The sequence below is a fragment of the Urocitellus parryii genome, chromosome 7 (genome assembly GCF_045843805.1).
Source record: "Urocitellus parryii isolate mUroPar1 chromosome 7, mUroPar1.hap1, whole genome shotgun sequence".
Taxonomy (NCBI): domain Eukaryota; kingdom Metazoa; phylum Chordata; class Mammalia; order Rodentia; family Sciuridae; genus Urocitellus; species Urocitellus parryii.
The window spans coordinates 142,915,404-142,939,507 of NC_135537.1; the positions used below are offsets into that span (position 1 = coordinate 142,915,404).

Below are 24,104 nucleotides of genomic sequence, written 5' to 3' on the forward strand. Positions count from 1 at the left end.
TGACTATCAGCACCTGATCAGTTGGCATCTTGCTGTGTGACTTTTTGTAAATCCCCAGCTCTCTCTGAGCTTCTGCCTTCCCATCCATAAAATGGGGACAAATATATAAGATGCTTCTCCAGACAGTCTTGCTAGTTTAAACTGGCTTGATTCCATGACATGTAAAACACAGTGTACTAAGAGACCAAGGGAGCTAATTCAAGTCCCCCATTGCCCCTCTTTCTCAGTGGGGAGGGGTGCTCAGGAGGTATGACTATATTTCCTGTTAGCTCACTGTTATCCCCCCATTCAAACCAGAAACACTGAGACCTAGCCTGGGCTGGCATCCCCCATTCTGTCCAATCCTACACCTCAGACACAGTCACCATCCCTACTTGTCCCATCCCCCCAAGGACCACTGCTTCCCCGAACACTCCTGGTAGATGTCAGGCCCTCTCCTGAAAGTCAGGGTCCTAAATCCTCCCACAAGCTGCTTCAGGTTCTGATCCTCACCTCTGTTCCTCCCAGCCTCTTGCCATACAGATAATAACTATTTATTGAGTACCTGCTCTGTGATAGGCTCTAAGTAGTTTGTTGTCCTGATTAAATGATCTTCACAATAATCCTAAAAAATATAGTACCATTATCTCCAGTTTACAGACAAGGAAACAAAGATACTGGCAATTAAACTTGCCTGGGGTCATTTGGCTCCAAGGTGAGAAGCCAGGACACAGCCTTGGCTCCGGTGCCCACACATACAACCATTGATCCCACGGCTTGATAATGCGGCTGGAGTAACTAGGAGTTAATTCATCGAGTGCCTACAGCACACCATGTACTGAACTCACGTCATCTCACTTAAAGTTCACAACTGAGAGAGAAAACCACTCCTTTCCATTTTACAGAGGTGGAACTGAGGCCTCCAAACATTAAAATGACTTTCCTGTGTAGTAGATCTAGGGAGGCTTTGAACCCAGGAGAGTTCGGTGCATCTGAGCCTTTCTCTCTGTTACTCTGCTTTTCAGGACAAATAAATACCCACCCCATTACCTGTGGAAAAAATAAAGAGGAACCCACTGGCACCATCCAGTCTATAGAGCTCTTGAAAATGCTGGTTGGTTAGGCTACCCCAGAAGGGCTGAGACTGGACAGATCTGAGTTTATCTACTGGCCTTGACCGAAAAAGAGTCAGGACACACAGAAGCTTTGATCACCTTAAGGGTCTGCTTCTCTTCATCAGTTCTGGGTGATTCTGCAAGTGACCTGCTTTCTGGAGCCTAATGGTTCCTAGGGGCAACCTGGGACTTGGAAGGGAAGCAAGGATATCATGATAGATTTCCTGGACTCAGCCACATCCTAAAATCTCATGGGAGGCTACTGAGCTTAGATCTCCAGGTGGAACTGGGAAGACAGCTGACCCAGGATGCCTGCGCTCATTCAAGTACCACACAGTTGGTGAGGCCTAAAGTTAAGCGTGCTCACTGGGCTAGGGTGCACAGCATCCTGCAAGGTGGAATGTGCCATTCCCATCCACAGATAAACACACTCAGTCTCAGAAAGGCAATGTAACTTGTCCTGGGACCCAAAGCTGGAAAATAGGATTCAAACCCAGGTCCGTCCTACTCCAAAGTCAGGGTTCTTTATAATACACCAATGCTCCTGTGCATTAGGGACTGTGGGGGTGGACACAAACCAGGGTGAGAAACTCACTGTGGCCTCTGCACACAGATCCAGAGGTCAGTTCAAGAACTACAAGTTCAGAGAAGGGCAAGGGTGATAGAGTTTCCACCTCACCCCCACAGCCCCATCCAGTATTCTGTCTCAAGCGGCCCTTGCTAGGAGGCTCCCCTCTAGCTAAGGCTGTACCTTTTGGAAAGTCCCCAGCACCTCCGGGAGCCCTAGTGGGCTACTCTGCCCTGGTAGATAGAGGGGCAAATGAAAAGAAAATAGAAATGGAGGGGCAGCTGGGAATTTATTTGCAGGAGAGACACTGGGGAGAGGGTAGTTGAGACCAAAGAGCCAGAAAGAAGGAAGCAGAAAAGATGCGCGTGGGTGCCGCGCTGGCCCAAAGCCGCCCAACTGGTCCTGCCCATACCAAAGTGCCCATGCCACCTTATTGGGCAGTGAGCACACAGGGAAGGCAAAGGTGGCTTGCAGCCAGCCAGTCAGGAAGATAATCTGCTCCCACAAGTTACATAATGCAACGTGAAGTCAAAGGGAACCGCATTTGCAGTATTTGCTGCTTTGCATTCGTCACATCATTTTCGCCTTATTTTAATCTGGAGCACGAAGAGTTATGAAGGGCCACATTTCCGATGCAAATTATATTTACTAGGATTCCACAGGAGTCCTCTTTTTGTTGAGTCTTTTTGCCACTTGTTTCTTTTGTACTATACGATAGCTTTCGCTTCACAAGAAAGATTAGAAAAGTTGTGCGTGGGATTCAGGAAAAAATCTATTTATGAGCCATCAGACCGGCTGGTGGTGAAGACGGTGGTGATGTGTGGGAGAGGCTTGGCAGGTGTTAGTTGGGATCCAGGAACATAAGCCAGGGGTTGCTGGCCGGAATCTTGCAGAGCGGTGACCACAAACAATAAGAGTGGCATGGAACCGGCTGGAGCGTGATCTAGTAGACCTCGGGCCTCAGTAACTTTGCGTCTCGGGCTCGGGCGGGCCTAGGCGAGCTCCACCCCTCCAAGGCGCAGGGTCGCCTGGGCCCGCCCCGCGGCCACGCAGCTATTGGTCGATGCCGACTCAGCCACCTGCCCCTACCTTGCGTGGGCGGTGCTACCTGGGCCCCGCCCCCACGGCTCGGGTTCCCAGGCCGCGCTTACCCCTCCTCCTCCGGCCCCGCCCCTGGCGTGAGGCCCCGCCCCTCCTAGTCCCGGAGCCCGGGCACCTCGTGATGTCACGGCCGCTTTGATACAAAGAGCCCCTTCGGCCCACGCGGGTCTCCCGGCAACGGGCGCGGGCGGGGGCGGGGCCGGCGCCTTCAACTGGTGCCGAACGGTGCGAGCGGCGGCGCAAAGGCTTGGGGATTGTTCCTTGAGCTCTCGGGTTGCCCTCCGCGTCCCTACTCATCCTACTGACCCGCGCTGAGCTTCTTGTCCCTCTGCAGAGGACCGATCCGCAACTGGACGGGGATGCACACCCCGCCTGCTCCCGGGAGTCAGGTAAGCGGTGGCCTCGGGCTTGGGCTCCTGGGGCTCCGGCAGGGTCTACCTGGCCGGCCCGGGGCCCTGGGGTCAGAAGTTGGCAAGAGTAGAATTGCGAACGCTCTCGCCCCGCGGTGTCGGTCCTCTCGATGCTGGCCTGGGAGGTCGGGTTACTTGCCCTGGCTGGCTCGGCCACGGAAGTGAAACCGCTGTCCCTGCTGCCCTCTCGGAGCCCTCTCACGTGCCCGGCGCCGGCGTCCAGGTGTGAGCGTGAACGAGACCAGCACCCGGCGCAAGGGAAGAGTGGCTGTGCTGTCTGCAGTGCAGTTTCAAAAAGTGTTTCAGGGGGACCTACTGGGCCGGGGAGGGGCCTTGAGTGCCCAGACCCACCTCCTGCCCCGCCGGAACTATGTTGCCCCCAGCGCCCTGCCCTTGGCTCTGCCGGTACCCAGGGGGACTGTGCGCAGCGAAGTTTTTCCGTAGCTCTTGGCCACTGCACCGAGTCTGTTTCCTGGCTTCCCCTGTCCTTCCAGAAGGGGACTCTTCGTGATCAGACGAGAGAGCCAGACCATTTCGGAGTTTGGGGAAAGCCCTCGCCATCTCAGCATGACGCTGCTATGTCTGTAGATGTGTGCAAGCTCCCCCAACCCTTCGTCCTCCATCCTCCGGACCTAAGTGCCAGCGGTCCGCCTTGGTAGTTGTTGACACACCCGCTTCTCTGCCGGCGACAAGTGTCTCTCGGAAGTCCTGGCTGTGCAGTCTCTTTTCTGTGGGGAACCTGGTGTGGACACAGCCCTGGACCTTATTCCTTGTCATCAGGGCAAACCTGCCAGTGTCGCCTCCTCCCCGTTTCCGCTTCTCCTTGGCCCTGCTCTCCCGGAAGAGGGCTAGAAATGATACATCCCTGGGCCCTGAGGGCCATGCCAGTTTTCACTGACTTATTTATAGACGTCCCTCTCAAAGGAGTGTAAGGGGCCCAGGTTCCTGTGTCTGCCCTCAGCCTGTAGATCTTGGAATGGCAGACCTCTAGGCTGCTTCCTGGTGGTCCACCAAACTTCTGCCCTTCCTTCCAGAGCCAAAAGCAGCTGGTAATATTCCAGGGTCCTGGAAGCAGTGGGCAGGCTCATCCCCTGGGACAGACCTATACCTGTCCCCAGGTGAAAGATGGTTACAGTGACTGTCAAGAATAAGGAAAAGGAGTCTTGGGAAGTGGTTGCCGTCTGTGTGGACCCACCTCCGCAGTAGGATATCTCCCCACCACACTCACCATTGCCTGGGGTCTCACTGCCCAGTCCCAACTCACTCAGATGCTGGCATTGTGGCACTGGCCCAGATCTCACATCTCACCCTGCTTAGCTGGCATTAACAAACTGTTGATTATGTGTCCAGGGAATTTTATTCATAGAATACTTCCCTGCTCTCAAGGTGTTCAAAGACTGTAGGGGACCTTGAATACCTGAATCTAATCTGGCCCTGCCCACTCTCCTGACTTTGGGGCAAGTTGATTTTGAGGTCCCATGGCCTGCAGGAGCCAGGGAAGCCAGTGAAGAATGTGGAATTTGGGCACATGAGCCCGCAAGGAGCATAGCTTGGGCAAATACCTGGTGGAGAACGGGTTTGGAATTCTGAGAACCCTGGGTTTAGGTGAAGGGGTTGTGGTAAATGATTAAGGCCAACAGGAAAGATAAGACTGGGCCTGAGGGGAGGGATGGTTGACTAGCCAGGCCAGGTGAGCTGGCTGGGAGGCATGCCTTTGCCCTAACAGATCTGCCTGGAATCTGTCCTTGGAAAGGACTTTTAGCCAAGTGAGGGGAGAAAAAACAGAAGAAATTAGAGGGACCAGGGTATTCCAAACCATTTCCTTTGGAGTTGCCAGGGGGCAGCCTGCACTAGGGAAGTTTTCTTGACCATTTGTGTCCCTCCCTAAAGTATTCTGGCACCTTTATGGTCTCCCAGCTCTTTTTCCCTCCTGATAGGACCTTCCTCCAATAAACACACACACACTTGCTCTCTCTCTTTCTCTTTGTGGTAGTACTGGGGATTGAACCTAGGGGTGCTTTACATACTGAGCTACACCCACAGCCTTTTTACTTTATTTTGAGACAAAGTCTCTCTAAGTTGCCGAGGCTGGCCTTGAACTTGGGACATTCCTGCCTCAGCCTCCAGAGTTGCTGGGATTGTAAGTGTGTGCCACTGCACTTAGCTTCAGACCTTTCTCTTTAGCTGTTTGCTTGGGACCCTCACAACTCACCCTTCCTCATTCTCACCCCCCACCTTGGCTCAAATCCTTTTTGGGGCTTGACTGTCTCTAGGAGACCTGTTATTCCAAGAGTTCTTACACAGTGATCTTGCTTTGGGGGGCTTCACAGTTGCATTTCAGTGTACTTCAGGCGGGGGTGAGGAGGAGGTCCAGGTTGTGGGGGAATCTCCCAAAGAGACAGCAGGTGGGCGCTGCTGTTCTAGGAGGCAGGCATTGCACGGATGGAGGAGGGACAGCCCAGGTGTTTTGAAAGGGAAGCATCCTTATCTGGCTCACCTGGTGTTAGCTGTGAGACACAGTGTCCTGGCTTTGCCAGGCAGGCAGGCCCAGGGGCTCTGTTTTCCTTGGGTCAGCTCTGCTGGCTCTTGACAGAGTGACTGGGTGGCATCAAGCCATTGGCCTTGATATGAGGAAGAGTGCTCAGGTCCGACGGCTGGATGAACAGGTGGTCCTGTCTGCCAGCCGGGCACGATGAGACAGGCATGTTGACTTGGCCAGTCCACCTGGTGTCATACTGATGTCGTGATCTTCTCTCTGGGATGGTAGGACAGACGGTCTCCTCTATCAGATGGCATTGTAGGGCACCATGCCCTTCCCTGTGTGTTTGCCCAGTGCCCAGCACAAGGGCAAATGCTGAATTCTTCCTTCAACAAATATTTGGGTGTCTAATTTGTGCCAGATTCTGTGTTGGGGATATATTAGTGAACGGAGTAGGTGAGAATTCCTGCCATGAGGGAGTCTGTTTTGTTTTCTTTCTTTTTGTTTTTTTGGTCTTTTTTTGCAGTGCCGGGATTGAACCCAGAGCCTTGCACCTTCCAGGCGAGTGCTCTACCCCTGAGCTACACCCCCAACCCTGGGAGTGCTGGGTTTTAAATGTAGTAATCAGGAAGTTGTGTTTTTAAATAAGGTGGACAGGGAAGTCTTCACTGAGAAGGTGCCATCTTGATATCGATAAAAGAGGAACAAGCAGAGGGAACAACAATGCAAAGCCCCTGAGATGTGACCGACGCTGAGGTAGCTCATCCACAGAACTGCAAGTGGAGGCTGTGCCTGGAGAGCAGCCAGGGGGACAGGACCCGAGAGATGGAGGGTGCCTGCTGGTGACAAGCAACAGCAAGAATCCCAGGAAGACTAGTTCAGTGGAGACTGGAAATCATGATACCCAGCTTTCCATTGCTCCTGCCCTTCCTGTGGAGGGCATTTGGACACCAAGGCATTTCTTGGGGAAGAGGTATCTGTGTGGCCTTGGCTGCTGTGGACTTCCTGTCCTCGCCTGAGTCCTATCAGAGGAACCCTTCCATGTGAATGTGGCAACACTTCTTGCCACACCACATTGTTTCCAACTCACAAATGAAACCAGAAGAAGCCTCTCTGTGCTGTGCACGTAGCTGGGTCTTGGAGCAGGCAGAGGGTTGTTTGCGGCCTGACTCCTTCCTAGGGTCCATTCTTGTTGGGGTGAGGCCAAGTACAGCACCCAAGGCCAGTTCAGTAGCCCGAAGCCCTGCATCTCCCTGGGCTCTGTCTCCTCATCTCTTCCTGATGCCCCCTTGGCTTCCCTCTGCAGTCCTTCCCCCTGTGGCTAGTTGACAGCACAGTTCTGACCCTTCGTCTCTCTCTCTTTTTAAATTTTTTTTTGTTATACATGGACATAATATCTTTATTTTTATTTTTATGTGGTGCTGAGGATTGAACCCAGTGCCTCACATGTGCGAGGCAAGCACTCTGCCACTGAGCCCTAGCCCCAGCCCCCTTCAACTCAGAGAGGTACACATACACATGGGCAGCAGCTTTGGGATGCGTCTTCATCTAGTTTAGGCCCCCAGAGCGTGTGTATGTGTGTGTCAGGCACATATCCAGGTGGGTGTCACCCATCTACCCTCTTGCTACAAGGTTCTGGCTGAGGGTTAGGGGTACCCTCTGGGTTCCTGGTGTCTGAGGTGAGTTAGTGGCCACCTTCCCTGGCCAGCCCATGGTCACTTGGGAAGATTATCCAATTTGAACCCTGACCACAGTGTGATCCAGAGCCCCCACCAGGTGGTAGGCTGCAGAATGTGCCCCCAAAGCCTGGGCACGTTTATCTGCTTTCATCAGGAGCTGTCATTTTTCTCATGCCGAGTATGTGACCACATAGGCCAGTCCTTGCCCAAGTATCTGGGGCTTCATCACCACACTGTTGATTCAATGGAATTTGGCATTGGCCAGCTCACGTGGCCCCATTCAAGGCTGAGTGGATCTGGGGATGCCCAGCTGACCTCACCCAGGGGCCTCTACTGCTTGGGGGCTCTTAAGGAGCTGAGCCCTTCACAGGAGCACCTATCAGCAAAAGTTCAGAGCCTCAGAAACTTCCTGAGCAGCCTGGGAGCCTGTTGGTCACTTCCTAACTTTGTCCAGTGACCTGGGAAGGTGGTGAGAGAGGACGGTGAAAGCAGGCAACCAGAAATGTGTGTCCTGGGAGGGTCGGCTGAAGGCTGGAGGAGGTGAGGTCTGGTGACCCCCAGCCCCTTGTCTGCCGGACAGGTTGGTGCTAGTCATGCCAACATTCGTAACCCCGCGGCTTGGCTTCCTTTCACGGTGGGAAGTTTTCCAGCCGTGGGTCCTGTTCTTAGTTGATTCAACCTGCTTGTCTTCCTAGATAAATGGGTTCTTTCCCGAATTGCATCAACATTTTTCAAATGAAAATAAAGCTCTGTCCAAGTTATTAATATGTGTGGCGCTGCCCCCCTCTTTTAAGGGGCCTCAAGAGAGCTGGAGTGGGGGAGCGTGTCAGGGGATACCCTGCAGTCATCTTGGTCCCCTTCCTCAGTGTCCTGCAGGCCTGTTGCCATGTGAAGGGAACCCACGCTTCAGGCAGGGCTTGCCAGCTGCAGTGGCTTGGGCTGTCCGCTCCCTCTTAGGATGGGAGAGAGGAGGGCAGACTTCCCCTTCCTGCTCACTGGTTTTCCTGGAGGAAATGCCCACCTCAAGCCCAGGCACCTTGCACTCATACTCAGTCACCAAGGCCTGTTTTCTCAAGATAGGAAAACATGGTTTTGGAGCCAGAGAACACCTGGGTCTAGACCCTGGCTCTGCCGCTCGCTCCTTGTGGAACCTCAGACCAGCTACCTCACCTTCTGGGCCCTGGTTTCCCTGTGTATGGAGTAGAGTTGATAATAGCACCTGCCTCTTAGGATGATGGTGGAAATAAAGCAAGCCACGGCGATGTCAGGCATCTCGGGGCTTCTGACTACCAGCTGGCTGTCGCTCCATGGGTGGCTAGGGATCAGAGAGGCAGGCAGTGTCATGCCCAAGTGCCTGGGCTCCAGGGTCAGGCTGCATGGGTTCAGATCCCAGCTCTGCTGCTGGCTGAAATACTTCTGTATTTCACTTCCCTCACCCGAATCATGGGGATGATGCAAGCAGCTGGCAGGGTCGGCGAATGGACCCAGCTATAAAGCAGGAAAAGCACTCCAAGCAGTGCTGAGAGCTGTGGCTTCTGTTTCTGCACGGTGCCACCGGGTTGGTTCTCAGGACCCAGAACCTGAGCACCTAACAGAATTTCTTGCAGGGGATGTCAGTTCTGAAACAGGAAGGTGACAGGGAACAAATTCCATCACTTGAGGGCCTGCATAGGAGAAGCAAAACTCCACTTCCTCAGCTTCTGTGTTTTTAAAGAAACCAACTTGGCCTCTGCAGATGCAGCCTTTGGGGCCAAAGTGTGACCGAGAGGCAAAGCTCATTCTGAGGTGATCGCCCTCTCCCCAGGGGGCTCAGTGTGGGGCTGCACCTGGCCCATCCTCCCAGAGGCTCCCCCTCCACCAAGCTGTGGCTGTCTACCAAGGGGAGGGTGGCCCTCTGCACCTTCACCCACCTGCCTTTCACCTCCACCTGTCCGGCCACCAGTGCCCAGCTGGAGGAGGCGGCTTGTGGCAGTGCCCGTCTGCCCCTGGCAGGCCACAGTCTGTCTTAGTGAACCTCCAGGCTCTGATTGGCTGCAGGCATCCTGAGATCTGGAGCCCAGCCACATTAGGTGACTGTCCTTGGGAGTTTTCCAAGGGACAAACCTACCTGCTTATCCAGCTTGGCTGCTCTGAGGTCCGCAGCTCCGCTGAGGTGAAGCTGGCCGGCCTGGCCTAGCTGGTTGGGTAGCTGGTGGTCAGGACAGCCTCTGCCTGGCGGTGTCAGGTAGCCTCGAGTGGATGGTGCTCTGGTCAAGGGAGGGTTCCTGTTGACAAGGCAGGGCTGGCCGGCACATTTTTTGTGTGATTATCTGCACGATCGCATCAGTTATTAGCAAAGAAGAGTCTTGCAGCAGCAGGGGTGGTGCGCCTGTGCCGCAGGGTGCATGGCGTTGTTGACCGCCCTCTGTCATACACACACTGTCTACAGAACCGTGACCGGCCCCCTCCCCCACGTAGGCACACCTTGGACTTTATGGCTTCTAAGACACATTCTTTTCTTCTTCCCATTTTAACATCCCAGATCGTATGCATCGTACCTTTGCTGGTGTGTTATAATTTAATTGACAGCACCTTTCTTTCTTGGTGTACTTGAAATAACAGTGTGTCTTAAAAGCAGAGATGTCTCGGATTTAATGAAACACAGAAACTAGGTAACCTCTGGAGAAATTACATAATTTGTCCAGTTTTTTAAAAGAAGGGGATAGAGCCACCTTGTGGTGGTGGTCCACAGATGGTATGAGGAGATACTCTGATGGGGTTCAAGGCGATGAGCTTGGATACTGAGCTCGGATTCCAGCTGGCTCACTAGCTGTGTGTCTTGGGAAAGTAGAGCAACCTCTCTGAGCCTCAGATTCATTCCCAGTACATGTGGATTGTGGCCTCATAGTCATCATGACTGGAGGCGAGCCACCTTGCCCTGTTTCTCTCGTGCTGGGTACCATCTAAGATCACACTGCCCTGTCCCACCTGGGTTAAGAGGAGAAATGAGGGTGGGAGCTGGTCACTGGCCTTCCCCAGGGAGCAGAGGAAAACTGGTGTTATAGGGGCTACTTGACTCAGTTTGTGACAGCTGGACGTCACTTTTTCTTCCTTCTCTCCTCCTCCTCCCACTTTGCCTGTTTTCATTTTCACATGTTTCCCTTTAGCAATTCTTCTCCAGATCGCTCTCCTCTCCCTTGCTCTAAGATCTTCCCACATGTAGCCTGTTTAAAGCTCCCTGTGTTGGAAAGGGGAGGGGACTGTGCTCCAGGGTGGGATGGCCCAGGCCTCAGAAGCCCAGTGTGCTATGGTCCCTGCAACCTTCTACCCAAGTCCCAGAGCTGTCAGCGTTGCTGGCCCCTGTTCCTGTGACCTGTGGGACTCAGCCCAAGGCGCTCTGATTGCTCAGAGTTGTCCAGGGCGCAGGACACTGTGCCTCCAGGAGCGACAGGTAGCCTCTGTGCCCTGCTTGATGCATTGAAATCAGACCTGCTCTTCGCAGCCCAGCCCTGCTCTCTCTATGACCTTTGGCAAATTACTAAACTTCTCTGAGTCTGACTTTTCTCCTCTGAACGGTGGCTGAAGCACAGACACCTAGCACACGTTTGGGTGCCTGACAGATGTGTTTTTTTCTGGTCCTTCGAATGTTTGACGCCTTTGTGTTTCTTTAGCTAAGTGACAAGGTTATCAAGGAATGCCAGCCAAGGGTGTCGTGCCACTGAACACCCTGAGGCAGATGGAGGAGTTCTGGGCAGGGACAGCAGTAAAGGTACAGGGACCTTTGTGAGTGGGATGTGCCAGGGGTGCCTGGCAGGGGACAGTCACATGGGGGTGTCTAGCCACGGGGACACACCAGGCAGGACTCAGTAGCAGCTGCTGGTTGGAGGAGACCTGGGAGCAGGTGGTGGTGGACCTTGTGTTCAGTGGCCTCTCGGGTCTCCCTCTTGACATTCTGATGAAGGCCATTAGCTGGGCCCCTCAGCTCTGCATTGTGTTGGGGATCTGAAGCCCTGCTCCACTCTTGGATGAGGAGGTATTCATGCCCACATATGTGTGTGCCCAGGCAAGGAAGAGTGGTAAAGGTGGACAGGTGCTTGGGGTGTGGGCTGGGGGCAGGAGCATGTCCTGAGGCCGAGACCGGCTGGAAAGGCTTTGCCGCTGGTCTGAGGAACCAGGACCTGTTCCTGTGGACAGTGGGTAACTTGCAGGCTCTTGGAGGGGGTCCTGATAGACTTCCCTGGGGGTTCTCTGCCCTCAGAGCCATCAGCTGTGGCTAGTGGTCGGACCTAATGCCTGTCACCTGTCCCCACTGCAGGTGGGAGCTCCTGGCAAGCAGCCTGAGCTGCCTCACTCATTATGTCTCAGGCCCCCAAGCTGCGCTGGAGTGACCCCCAGTACACAGAACCCCAGGCAGGGTTGGGGATGTGGCTCAGTGGCAGAGCACTTACCTAGCATGTCCAAGCATGTCCAAGGCCTCAGGTTCCATCCCCAAGATCACAAAAATAAATAAATAACACAGCCTGGGTAGCTGGGCCTGGCAAAGACCAGGGGACGGAGAAGGACACCTGAGCTGAGCCTGCTGGGAGGACTGCTGGGGCTCTGGGCTGCTGGGAGGTTCTGGAAAATGGGGCAGGGGAGGGTGATGGAGGCAGAAGCCCTGTCAGGTCTCGTCCAGCCTGCCTGCTCAGAAGGGTGGGTCAACGGGAGCTTTGGCCATGAGCCGTGGGTGAACACCGGCCCCTTCTTGGCTTCCAGGCTCTCTGTGGCAGAGCAGGTTGGGGTAGGCGCCTGCTCTGACTTCAGACTACGTGTCACTCCACCCTGATGTGCACTCCCTGAAGCAGATAGTGGCTTCTTTCTGGGAAGTCCCACGTGACCTCTTATGATGGTGTCTCCCTGGTGGACTCATCAGAGGGGGAAGAGTTGGCCCAAGCCTTCCCTTTGAGTCTGAGCTCCCCTTACCATGATGACAAAATGTGGAGCCCCCAAAGCAAGCCCCACAAGCTCTTGGCTGTGTGAGTAATTAAGCCCTCACTTCAAACCGCCACATCTTGGAAAGCTATAATTTATAGCCCAAAATAGCTGCCTGTTCCAAGAGTGAGGAGAGCCCTTGATGTGCGTCCTTTCAGTGGGTTGTCCCCTCACTCTGCTTTGACAGGTGTGTCCAGGGCTTTTTCAGGAGAGCTAGAGGTGAGGTGGTTGCTCGGGAGCAGGAGCTTCTGCTGGGCACTGGAGAAATCTCTGGGAATTGAGATGGAGCGACTGACGTTAGTAAGGGGGACCTGATTCAGGTTTGTGTGACCCCAGCTTTGTAGAGGATAACAAAGAGGAGTTTGTTTTTTTTTTTTAAAGTATGGAGTAACTTCAGGGGAAAATGCATGAAACTCCCTGGACACTCATTTTCCGATCAAGACTGAAGTCTCTAAGGAGGAGACTGTTTCCTTGCAGGGATTTATAGGGGGAACAGGAGCCCTCTGTGATGCATAGAGCCAGCCGGCGTGGGAGACGCTCCACTCTGGTGTGTTAGCTTTCTCTCCTCTCCTTTCATCAGGATGATAAAATATGGAGTCTTGGGCTGGGGTTTTGGCTCAGTGGTAGAGTGCTCGCCTAGCATGCACAAGATACCGGTTCGATCCTCAGCACCACATAAATGTAAAATAAAGATATTGTGTCCACCTAAAACTTAAGAATAAATAGTTTAAAAAATATATGGAGTCTCCAAAGCCCCATGAAGATGAAATATGCAGTCTCCTCCCCGCTCCCCTCCCGGGGTGTGGCTCCATCAGCCACTCCCTGTAGACAGGGTCTCCTGGGTGGATTTAGGTAGTGGTGGGTGAGAGGACTCCCAGCGCCTCCCTTGACCTGTGGCTTCTGCACTGGTTGGCGTGCCTGGAATTCTTGGAGCTGGCTGCTGGGTTTGGTTTCCAGATGTGGAAGCAATTTAAATTCTGTTTTCATAATCCCCCCGACAGTTTGCCCGTGAAGTCCACATTCTCATTTGAAAATCAAGGCTGTTGGCTCTGTCTGGGTGGCCAGGGTAGACCAGATGGCCTCTTTGAATCCCTTTTGTTTAGGAAATGGGTTCACTGAGGCACTTGGATCTGAGACCCAGGGCTTTTAGGGATGACTAAAATGGGTTCACGGTGGGTTCACTCCCATGTGCTTTCTTTGGAGATGAGTCTTCCAAATTCAGCATTGCCTTCGGTCACTGTCACTGACCCTGGACAGCCATGGGAGGGGGGCCAGGGGATGCTCAAGTTCCAGCCATGTCATATGAGGCTGGCATCACAGCTGAGCTGGGTGCCACGTGTCCCAGGGGCAGTAGGGGCTCTCCTTCCCACCCTGACCACAACAGAGGGAAGAAATCTGCTCCGGATTTCAAGTAGCCAGAAATATTGTCTGGCATGGAGAAACTGGAAATATCTTGCTCAATTACTGGGCCCTTCCGGCCACAGAAGCGGCCAACCCAGGATTAGAGGCTGTGTGTTCAGGGCCTGTGATTCCAAGGCTGACTGCTGGTCTCTTCTTTTGTAAACCAGTCACTATTTAGGTAAAATAGCTTTTACATCTGTCTTATAACTACACTAAATACAGTTCTGGACAAACAAAAATTGCCTTTGCGTTTGCCATTCTAATGTCTCTGGACTGCACATGGACTTCTTTAAAATATAGCTACGCTACTGAGAGAACACAAGAAAATGGAAATAATGGATGCAGACTCCTATGTCAGTAGTACTGTTTCTAAAACATCATCCTGATCATCATAGATCCACCAGGCTTTGGCTTCAGCAAAATATAGCCTCTTAAGAGCTGCAACATCTCAAAAATTGATCATGGAAAAGAATGCAACATTTCTCTTGAGGAAAGACCAAAAGTAAATAGATGGATCCCAGGATCCAAGACCTCATGAATCTTAGACAGGTGCTCTACCACTGCGCTATGCGTCTCCGAGAATCAGTAGTTCTCTTGGAGTTGGAATTGACCTTGAAGGAATTCACTTGCATTATCTGGGGGGGGGGGGGTGTGGTAAAACCCCAGGCCAAGCTTGGGTGCAGGTTTCCATGCAGGCCTCCTGCCAGGGAGAAGGAAGGAGTATGGGTTGCCAGGGCCACTGTGCCAGAGTACCACAGGTCGGGCAGCTTAAAAACAGAAATGTATTTTCTCATAATTCTGGAAGTTAAAGTCTGAGATCAAGATGCCAGCAGGGTTGGTCTCTCCTGAGGCCTTTCTCGCTCGGGCCTCTAGGCGTGGTGTTTCTCTGGGTTCTACCTTTAGAGCAAGGATGGCTTCTCTTGTTCATATTCCTTTTAAATGGAGCTGAACAACTTGCCAGGGATTTTATACTTTCCCTTACTCAGTTCAGCAAGTTCGGGGAGCGGGGGGAAGCTATCTTTCATATAAAGTTTACTTCTTGCAGACCAAAACAATGCCCTGTAAGAATTGGTAACGGCTGCAGGTCTGCCACCATGTTCCCTGAGAAGGTCGAGGGGACGCCCAGCCACGCATTTCAATCACCAACCTGTGTAACTCCGCAAGGTGGCCTGAAGCCTGGCACAGGGAAGGCAATCTGCTCCCTTCCCATCCTCACAGGTCCCAGACTTCATAATTAATACACTGTTAACACACTTAACAAAATTAAGTATCCTTCCCTAATATTATCCAATACCTAGACCATACTCCATCTTCCTTATTTGTTCCCAAAAGTTTGCTTTGAAACTTATTTTTCAATGTATAAATATATATGAGTGTTACATCCTGTTAAATTGGTCCTCTGTCATTTTTGTGTGTCCTGTACACCCTGAGTTGTGTGTTCATTTGATCTGGGATCTAATGGAGAATAGACCACCTGAGATCTTGTTAGAAATGCTTTACTTCACTGTTCTCAACCTCATGGAAGGCGAGAATTCCCCCACTGAGCCACCACCAGTGCACGGTCCTCAGCGGAAACGCATATTTTCAACCTTTCCCCAGACTGACTGAATCAGAAACTGATTCAATCTGAGTTTTCACGCCCCACCCCCATGTGCTTCTGATGCACACTAAAGCTTGAGAACACTGATCTAGGAAACCTCACCCACCGGACCGTCTTTTATGACACTCTCTTTTTATAATAGACAAAGCCAAACATCTCATAGATGATCCCGTGTACTTCTTTGTCTGTTTGCCCCTTGACCTCTTTCCCCATTTAGTGGAAATGAGATCTAAGGTTCGATTAAATGTTAAATATGTTGTCAGCACTGATCACGGGTGCTGCCGTGTAACTCCTGTTTGCCACAGCAGAGGACTAGGGTCTGGTTCTTCCCAGTTAGTGTTGCTATGTTTAGTCACTGCCTTAAAGGGACAGTGGCCTGTTTCCTCCATGATAGAGAAATGCAGGGGCTTTTCTGTGTTTTGCAGTGATCTGTAGGGAGATTCTTTGGTACTGTGGGAGTGTGCAGTTTCTCACTGCCCTTGATCTGATTTTTGTCTGGGAGTTCCCTGCGTGTGTGGGTCCTGTTTGTGGTGTACCTGGCGACCCTAGCCCCTCTACTCCTTATTCGCTTGTTCTGTCATTGCTAAGGGAAGTTATTTAAAATCTCCAACTCTTAGTTCTGTTAGGTTTTGGTCTGTGTATTTTGAAGCAGTGTTAGAACATAGACAGGAGTATTACATTTTGTGAAATTGATGCTTTATCATTTTGATCACATCCCTTGCTTTAAAGTTCTTCACCTGAGATTAACATAGCCCCCAGCTTTTTTGGGGTTGGTATTTATCTTTATCTTTTTTTTTTGTACTGGAGATTGAACACAGGGGCACTCGACCACTGAACCACATCCCCAGCCCTATTTTGTATTTTATTTAGAGACAGGGTCTCACTGAGTTACTTAGCGCCTCACCATTGCTGAGGCAGGTTTTAAACTCAAGATCCTTCTGTCTCAGCCTCCCAGCTGTCGGGATTACAGGCGTGTACCACTGCGCCCAGTGATATTTATCTTTTCCTTCACTCCATTTTGCACTTAATGTGTTACTAATAATATTGAGTTATTTGTTCTTATTTGTCCCATCTGATCTCTGATCCTCTTTTCCTTTTTTTTTTCCCTGTATCCTTTCATGCTTTTAATTCCTTTTTTTCCCTTCTTGGTTAGAGTTTTAGTAATACATTTTTATTTTTATTAGCTGTTCATATGTTCACATGCTACTGGAGTGGAAGTGGTGCTGGGGGATAGAGGGGCCAAAGGGTCTCCCCAAAAGTAGAGGGAGGTTTTTGGCAGGGTGTGGGGCACACCATAGTCCAGAGTCTGGCCTGTAGCACAACAGGCTTGAAAAACAGACCTTATGGGGCTGGGGCTGGGGCTGGGGCTCAGCGGTAGCGCACTTGCCTAGCAGGTGTGAGGCACTGTTGGGTTTGATTCTCAGCACCACATATAAAAAAAGATGTCTATCAACAACTAAAAAACCAAACAAACAACAACAACAACAACAAAAAAAAAAAAACAGATCTTACTACCTGCCCTGTCCCCAGACTCAGGTCAGTTCCTGCCCAGGACTATGTACTCTAGACAGCTACACAGACCCAGAATGCTGGCTGGGGTGTGGCTCAGGGGTAACTTGCCTAGCATACAGAGGCCCGGAGTCCAATCCCCAGCACCACCCAAAACAAACAAACTAACAAAAAGACTCCACACAAAAAAATCCCCAGAAACAGCTGGAATGCCAGTGATTCCTTTGCAGTGAGAATGCACCCTGGCAGCAAGCGTGGGGGGCCCTTTTTCTCCCCCAGGTCAGCAAGCTCTGGGAGGGGTGGTGGGTGAACTTGGACGTGGGACTTGGGTTTGGACGGATGCTGAATGCTCTCCAGCTCTGGTGCTGGCTAAACTGGGCCCCACAGTCTTCAGGACAGGCTGGACATGCTGGTCAGCCAGACGGCACCTCTGCCCAGTTCCTGGGGGGACGCTGCAGGGAGACCCTCCCTCTTGGTACTTCCCGGAAGGCCACTCACTCCATCCCGTCACGTGCCATCTTTTTTTTTTTTTAATGGTTCTGGGGATTGAACCCCGGGCCCTGAGCACTCTACCACCGTGCTCTGTCTTTAGATCCCTTAATCCCTTACTGCCTATCAGTCCCTCTGCTCTGTAGCTGCCCTTCTGGAATTGGTTTTGGTGTCACCCCAGAAGCTGTCTGATGTCCCTCCTGTCCTAAGTCTTACCGAGAGTTACAGCATGCCTCCCTCCCCCATCCCCCTACCTTATCGGCTGCTGGAGGGTTGTGGGGCTAGGGAGGGAGGCAGTGTGGGCCTCCACACCTGTCCATGATGTGCTGCGTGCAGTCCCAGGGCTTGCTTTATATAAGTAGCATGGGAGTCTTGAGAAACACCAGCCTGGCCTCTGTTCAGCGCTCGCCTGAGATCACAGTCAGGGGGGTACTAGATTAGACTCAGCATGTTGGTTGACCCGAGCAACTCAGTCTCTCCATCTGTAAAATGAGATGATGGAGTACCTCCCTCCAGGGGTGAGGTGAGGATCTGAGCCCTCTTACTTGAGACTAACAACAGTTGTCACTAGGGTCTCCCTCCTGTGACCCTGGGGGTGGGAACCAGGCGGTCTGTCCTGTCTTCCTGAGCCAGGCCTCCTCCACCGGAACATGAAACAGTGCTGTGGAGCTGTGATTTCACAGTACAAGGCTGTCCCCCAGAGCAGCTGAGATGTGGGACAAACCCTGGTGGCTTTGTGGCAAACCCTGGTGGCTTGGTGACCAGTTTTCCCATGCTTGCCCTTGGCATTGTGGGGGTAAACCAAGGCTTTGGAGTTGAGCTGAGCGGCTTTAGTTCCGCAGCAAGGCCAAAGCTGTGTAGGTGCTCAGCCTCCCTCAATTCCCACCCTTGCCCCCAGCAGGCACCTGGGCCTCCCTTTATGGAGTCAGAACCTCTCACCACCACAGTGAGCCCCTGAAGGCCTGTCTGCAGAGTGGAGCCTGATGGGAGCAGGTGCTGGCAGCCTGCAGGAGTCGGTCACAGGCTGGATTGCAGAGCTGCTGAGCCGCAGTGGGCCCTGGGGGATGGCTTGCCTGCAGTTGCCCAGCCCCACAGACTTAGGGGCATTGGCACCCATGACTTCACTCCTTAAATTGAAGCTTCTGCCACCCATAGGAAGGTCCCAGCAAGACCCTGACCAGGGCCTGTCCCCATTCCTGGGCTGGCGGCTGGCTTGGAATGCACAGGGTAGGGTGGGGGCTCCATCTCTGGCCCAGCCCAGTGGCCAGCCATGCGTCTCCTCACACGAGGCTTGGTTTGTGTCCACTCCCCCCACCCCTTCCCTGCGGTGGTGTTCCACGTGTGCCCGCGGGTGCCTGGCTGCGAGGGAAGTTGGGATGTGTCCGCCCAGGCTATTTTTACCCAGCCTTTTCCCCATAGAGCTGTTCTTTGGCTCTGAGTTCCTGCCTGTGGAGCAGGGCCGTTGCCAGGGCTGGGGGTGGATGAGCTGGAGCCTCAGAGCCTCCCGGACTCCCTCCCCAGGCAGCATCTCGCCTTAACGCTTATTAAAGGGTGTAATTAATGTGCAGACCAACCTTCCAAGAGAGTGGGCAGGAGAGGACCCTGAGGAGGGTGGGGGAGTGGCATCTCGCCTTTGGAGGGTAGGCTCTGGAGCCTGCAGAAGTCTGGCCTCCCAATGCTGAGTCCCCGTCCCTCCACCCAGCGTGTCACTGGGGGTCAGTGAGAAAGGGTCTCAGGGTCTGGATAGAATCCAGTCGTTCATGAGCACCCCTGGGTGCCTTGCTTCAACACGATGATGATACCAGCTCACATGAATCGAGCATTTTCCAAACGTGCGAAGACTTTAGAAATGCTTAGACCTCTTACCAACCTGCTCAGTTCTAGTCATGGCCACCTGCAGCTTGTGGATGGGGAAGCCGAGGCTGAGAGGGTCAGTGAACTTAAGCCCGCAGAACGCACGAGTGTGGAGGGGGAGCCGAACCCACCCCAGAGCGTGGCCCTGGCCCTGACCCACCCCCTTCCCCAGCGCGTTTTCACATTCTTGAGATAGGAGATGCTGCCCTAGATTCTCCATGGCAATCTTGTCACGTGGGGACTCACACCATTGTTTTTAAATGAGGCTCAGAAATTGAACAGCTTATCCAGTGTCCACACAGCCAGGCGGAGACCACCCCAGGATTGGCGCCAGGCCTTAGGGGCCTGTGGTTGGACCCTTCTCACCTCACCCTGCCCCCATGCTTCTTGGTTCAGCCAACACTCTCAATCACCTGTCAGGTGCTCCCTAGGGTGCTAACCACCAGGGTTCAGACGCAGAATCCCCCGGCTAACCATTCAGCGTCTTCCCTCTCGTAGGGAGTGTAGAAATATAGCCCCTCAGTCAATGTCCCCTGCACCTTAGCTACCAGGAAAATGCAGTGTCCTGGTGTGCGTGAGTTGGAGACAGAGTAAGTAGGTGAGGGTGAAGGCCAAATAAAGCTGTTTAGTTTAGGCCCGGCCACACACCCCCTCTGACCGTGGGGACGGGGACTGTTATGGCTGCTCTGTTATGAGACTTTGATGCTCCCCCAACTCACACACGTGTTGCCATTTGGCTTTTTCAGCAGCTTTTGAATTCAGCCCTTGCCAACTTCCCACAGAGGAGAGGGTGACTCTGGGGTCTGCCGGTGGCTGAACGCCGCTCTTGAGAATGAAGAGGGGCCCCACAGGCAGGCTGTGTGTCCCCAGACTCCATTTCCAGCCGCTGCCAGCACTGCCCAGCTCCATCTGGAGACAGGGTGGCAAAGTGGAAGATGGCAGTGCTGCTGGGGATGCTGGCGGCACAGAGGTGCCCTGCCAGAGCAGCCAGCTGGGTCCTGTTTCCCCTGTCATGGGCCTCAGAACTCTCTCCAGAAACTCCTGGCCTCAAATAATCCTCCGGGCCTGGCTGCCTATCTGTCAGGGCCTTGCTGGCTGACCAGGGTGGGACATGGACCACAGGGACAGCTCAGCTGCCGTCACACACACAGGCCAGGCCAGGACTTACGGCTCCAACAGCTGTTCTCTGGTGATTGTGCAAATTGTCAAGCACACCCTTTACAGCAGCCTCTAAACTAGAGGTGACAGTTTCTGCTCTGAAGGGGATGACCCAGGGGCACAGAGCCCATGAATGGCTGGGCCACCAGACTGCCACTCAGTCTACCAGGCTCCAGAACTGTGCGCTCACCCAGTTCCACCCACATTGGATCTCCCCCCAGCCCCCCCGCCTTTCCTCACTCCTGGGAGCCCTCTGCAGGGGGAAGGAAGGAAGCCTGGGTGGTCCCCAGAGCTGGCCCTGTGCCCTGGGAGGCTGGGAGCTCTGTGCCCAGGGCAGCCTCTGGGCTCCAATCCCTGTCAGAGTGGACTTCCAACGATGCCCTGTGTTGCCAGTTGAAGTCACTGTGTCCCTTGCCTAAAGTCTCCCAAAAGATCAGATACAGCCTTTCTCTGCAACCTCCCAGGAGTCCTTGTTAAGTGCCAAGCCCGGATCTGTCCCTGATGTGGGGGCCTCTGGATGGTGACTGGTGACTGGATGAAATTGCATGGATACCTTTTTCACACACTGGGGGACAAGGGCAGGAAAGGGGAGATCTGAGGGGCAGAGCCCCATAAGGTACCCTGGACACCTGCCTTGCTCAGACACCGGGGTACCTGGGAATTCATGCTCTTGGGGACTCTGTTCGCCGCTCCCTGATCCTGCCAGCCCTCCAGAGCGAGTCTCAGGGCTGGAGCCAGAGACCGTCAGCATGATGATGCTGTCCTCTTTCCCACTACCCCCAGCCCTTGAGGGAAGGACCCCAGCACCTTCGGGGCTGCTACGGCCTGGATCTCCATGGTCAGAGTCAGCTGTGGGTCAGTCTGGGAAAGCGGCAGGCATCTTGCCTCAGCTCCCGTGGACGGCCTCAGCACCCTGACAGTTCATCTGTTGCTCTACCCCTTTCCCCAGAGCTCTCCCGTGTACAGCGAGGTGGCTTCTTGTGTTCATAACAGGTGCTCTATACAGCTGTTACCCCCAGGCTGGAGGGTATTTTAGGAAGCCCACGTCCCCATGTCCCCTAGACCCCTGGGAGGGGAATTTCATATGGACAAGTTTGTTCTTTCCCTCTGCAACTTTAAAACCCATAAAAGAGGCACTGGCTCAGAAGGGGCTCTAGAATGACTCTGAGTTCTTCCAGCCATGAGGAGAAACTCAGGGAGGGGAGAAGAGGTTGCCTCCTATCACCGTCCACCACTGTCCCCGCTCTGCCTCTCTGCCTGAGGTACGTGGCATCAGAGCGGCTGCTCTCCTCTTGAGCCTAGTGGGAGAAGGAACTGGGCCCAGGAACTGAGCCAGAGTGACCAGTGCTGCTTTTGTCCAGGATAGTTGCCAAACCAAAAGGCCTTGGGACAGGCACAGACCGGTACTGTCCCAGACTAACCAAGGTATACAGTGACTTTTCTCATAGCTATCTTTATACTATTTTAATTTAGGGGGAAACTACCAGAAATGGTTTTGAAGTGGTAATTATCATTTCCACTTGCCTTGGGCAAACACTTGTGGGTTAAATGAAAAGGTATTAATGGAGGGAATAGCTAATTTGAAGAGAAAAAGTTAGAGTGAGTGTGTGTGCAGCCCAGGGAGGTGAGGGACGTGCACTCCGCCTGTCTGAGCTGGGCTTCAGGTCTCAGCAGGGCCCTCTGGGAACAGGGAAGTTCCAGGATGGCCACCCGCCTCTCTGAGCCTCCTCTTCTCCAAGTATCAGGTAGAGACAGGATTCAGGCATTTTTCTCCCTGTAACCCTCCCACAGCCCTCAGAGGGCCCCATGACAGATAGAGGACACTTTGTGAAAGGTGAAGGGCAGGCAGGTGTGGATTCTGCTTCCGCAAAGGTTGAAGAAGAGCTGCCCCAGGAAGAGATGGTCTTTTGGGGGAGGGCCGGGCATTAGTGCCCCTACTCTGCCTGGCCCATGACTGAGACAGGCCACTTGACATCACTCTTTCTGCCTGGGTAGGAGCTTGGACCAGCTGCCAGAAGTGAGAGGAACATCATCAGGTGAGGGGGCTAGCTGTCCCCACCTGCCACCATGAGTTAGTGTTTAAGTGAGACTGTCCACTGGGCCAAACCCAAGCTGTCCATAGGCCAGTCTGGACACCTGAGAAGCATGGATCCTGGTCCCTCTGACACTTTTGCCTTCTGGGAACCAGGTGGGCCACCTCTGCCTCAGGACCCCAGATGTGTGTGTGTGGGGAGAGTGACACACATCCAGGTCCCAGCCCCTGCTTTCCAGGCAAGACCCTTCACCTACAGAAAGGGGAGAGGAAGCCAAGTCCTAGGGCTGTGGTGAGCTCTCCTGTGAGCCACACAGTAGCCTTCCTGGCTATTATTGATTTTGCACACTGTGGCCAGGAAGGGGAAGTCTGAGGTTTTTTGAGGGCAAGGCAGAGATCACTAGCTGTCCTCCCCAAGAGCCCAGGCCCCGAGCCTATGTGGAAGCTGCTACATCCGGCAGAACACCCAGGGGTCAGAAATAGTAACTAAAGTGCAGTCTCCTCCTTGTTACTTCCAGGTGTGAAAATCTGTGAAATGTGGGGACAACAGTACAAATGGAACCAAGTGCTGGGCATCCAGATGTTGGGGGGGGGTGTTCCTCTGCCTACTGGCCAGAAGACTCTGGGAAGTTACTCTCTATGCCACAATTTCAGCCTCAGTAAAATGGAATAGCAGTAGCTGTCCAGAATAGCTGTCACGAAACCCCCAGTGAATAAAATATGAATTCAGCGCCATCTCCGAAGCAAGGTGGTTGCTCAGTAACGTCAGTGTCCTTTTGCGGCCATCAGGATGCTCTTTGTGCTTGCTGATGACGAGCCTGCTTAGGGTCTAGGAGCCATGAGGAATCTGATGAGTGACATCCAGGTGGAAACAGCCTGTGAACATTGTGGGTGATTTTGATACTCAGCCGCCTGCTCTCCACAGTCAGGATGGCTTGTGCTGACTTTATTGGTCCATCTGGTGCTCACTCCAAGTCATGGTCCAGGCAGGAGCAAAGCTCATTAATCACCTCCTATTCCCAGCTCAGGAGTCTCTTGGTGGGTTTCAGCACCCTGGAGGTCTGTCTCCATGTGGTTTGCACAGATTCCCGGAACCTGTGCGTGTCTGAGACTACTGGAGACTTTTTGTAGCCCTTGTTTCCGGTACCCATCTTGCAATCTTGGGTTGAGGAAAAAACACTTTTAATAGAGCGCTCTGTCAGCCCTTGCCTAGGAGCACACGGTAGAACCTTGGGAACAGGTTAGCATCCCCATGGGAATAGGTAAAAGCAGAGCCACCTGGAAGGTACCTACCTCCTCAGAAGCAAAGTAATCCCTAGAAGTGGCTCACAGAGAGCTGCTCCTCATATGAGAGTCCACTCTGACAAAGCCAAAGCTCTTCTTAGGAGGTAACCTCAGCAGAAGACCTAGGCAGATCTTTATTGCACACCTGCCTTGTGCAGGGTGCTGTGCTCAGCCCTGGATCAGCATGGGCGGGTCTGGCCCAGAACTCAGAAGTGAAAGGCCTGGTGTTCTTACTCCCCAGCGTGGCTGTGGCAGGGCCAAGGCAGGCACTTATCTCCTGGACTGGCATCATGCCCTCTGGCCAGAATTTATTTATCAAGGGCCTACTGAGTGCCAAAGGCTAACACAAAAGACCTCATGCAGTGGCCACGGTAGTTCTGTGAGACTTCGTTGCCGGTCTTGCTTTACAGAGGAGGACTGAGTTTCTGTGACATGCCCAGAATCATGGAGGGTGGATCCCAAGCTGTGCAGACTTCCCTGTACCGTGCTGTGTCAA

At 53.1% G+C, this 24,104-nt stretch overlaps 1 protein-coding gene across 2 annotated transcripts in view; it reads left to right on the forward strand.

Annotated features, from left to right (window-relative positions):
* Positions 1-24,104, forward strand: part of Rab11fip4 (RAB11 family interacting protein 4) — a 112,919-nt gene that overhangs the window by 73,389 nt on the left and 15,426 nt on the right. Inside the window, exon 1 of one of the 2 annotated variants that reach the window (XM_026388933.2) lies at positions 2,037-3,152. The exons of the other annotated variant lie outside the window; for it this stretch is intronic. Within the exon in view, the coding sequence (XP_026244718.1) occupies positions 3,123-3,152 (30 nt within the window). The 5' untranslated portion in view covers positions 2,037-3,122. Of the gene's footprint in view, positions 1-2,036; positions 3,153-24,104 lie in introns of those variants that run through there. 2 annotated transcript variants of the gene reach the window in all.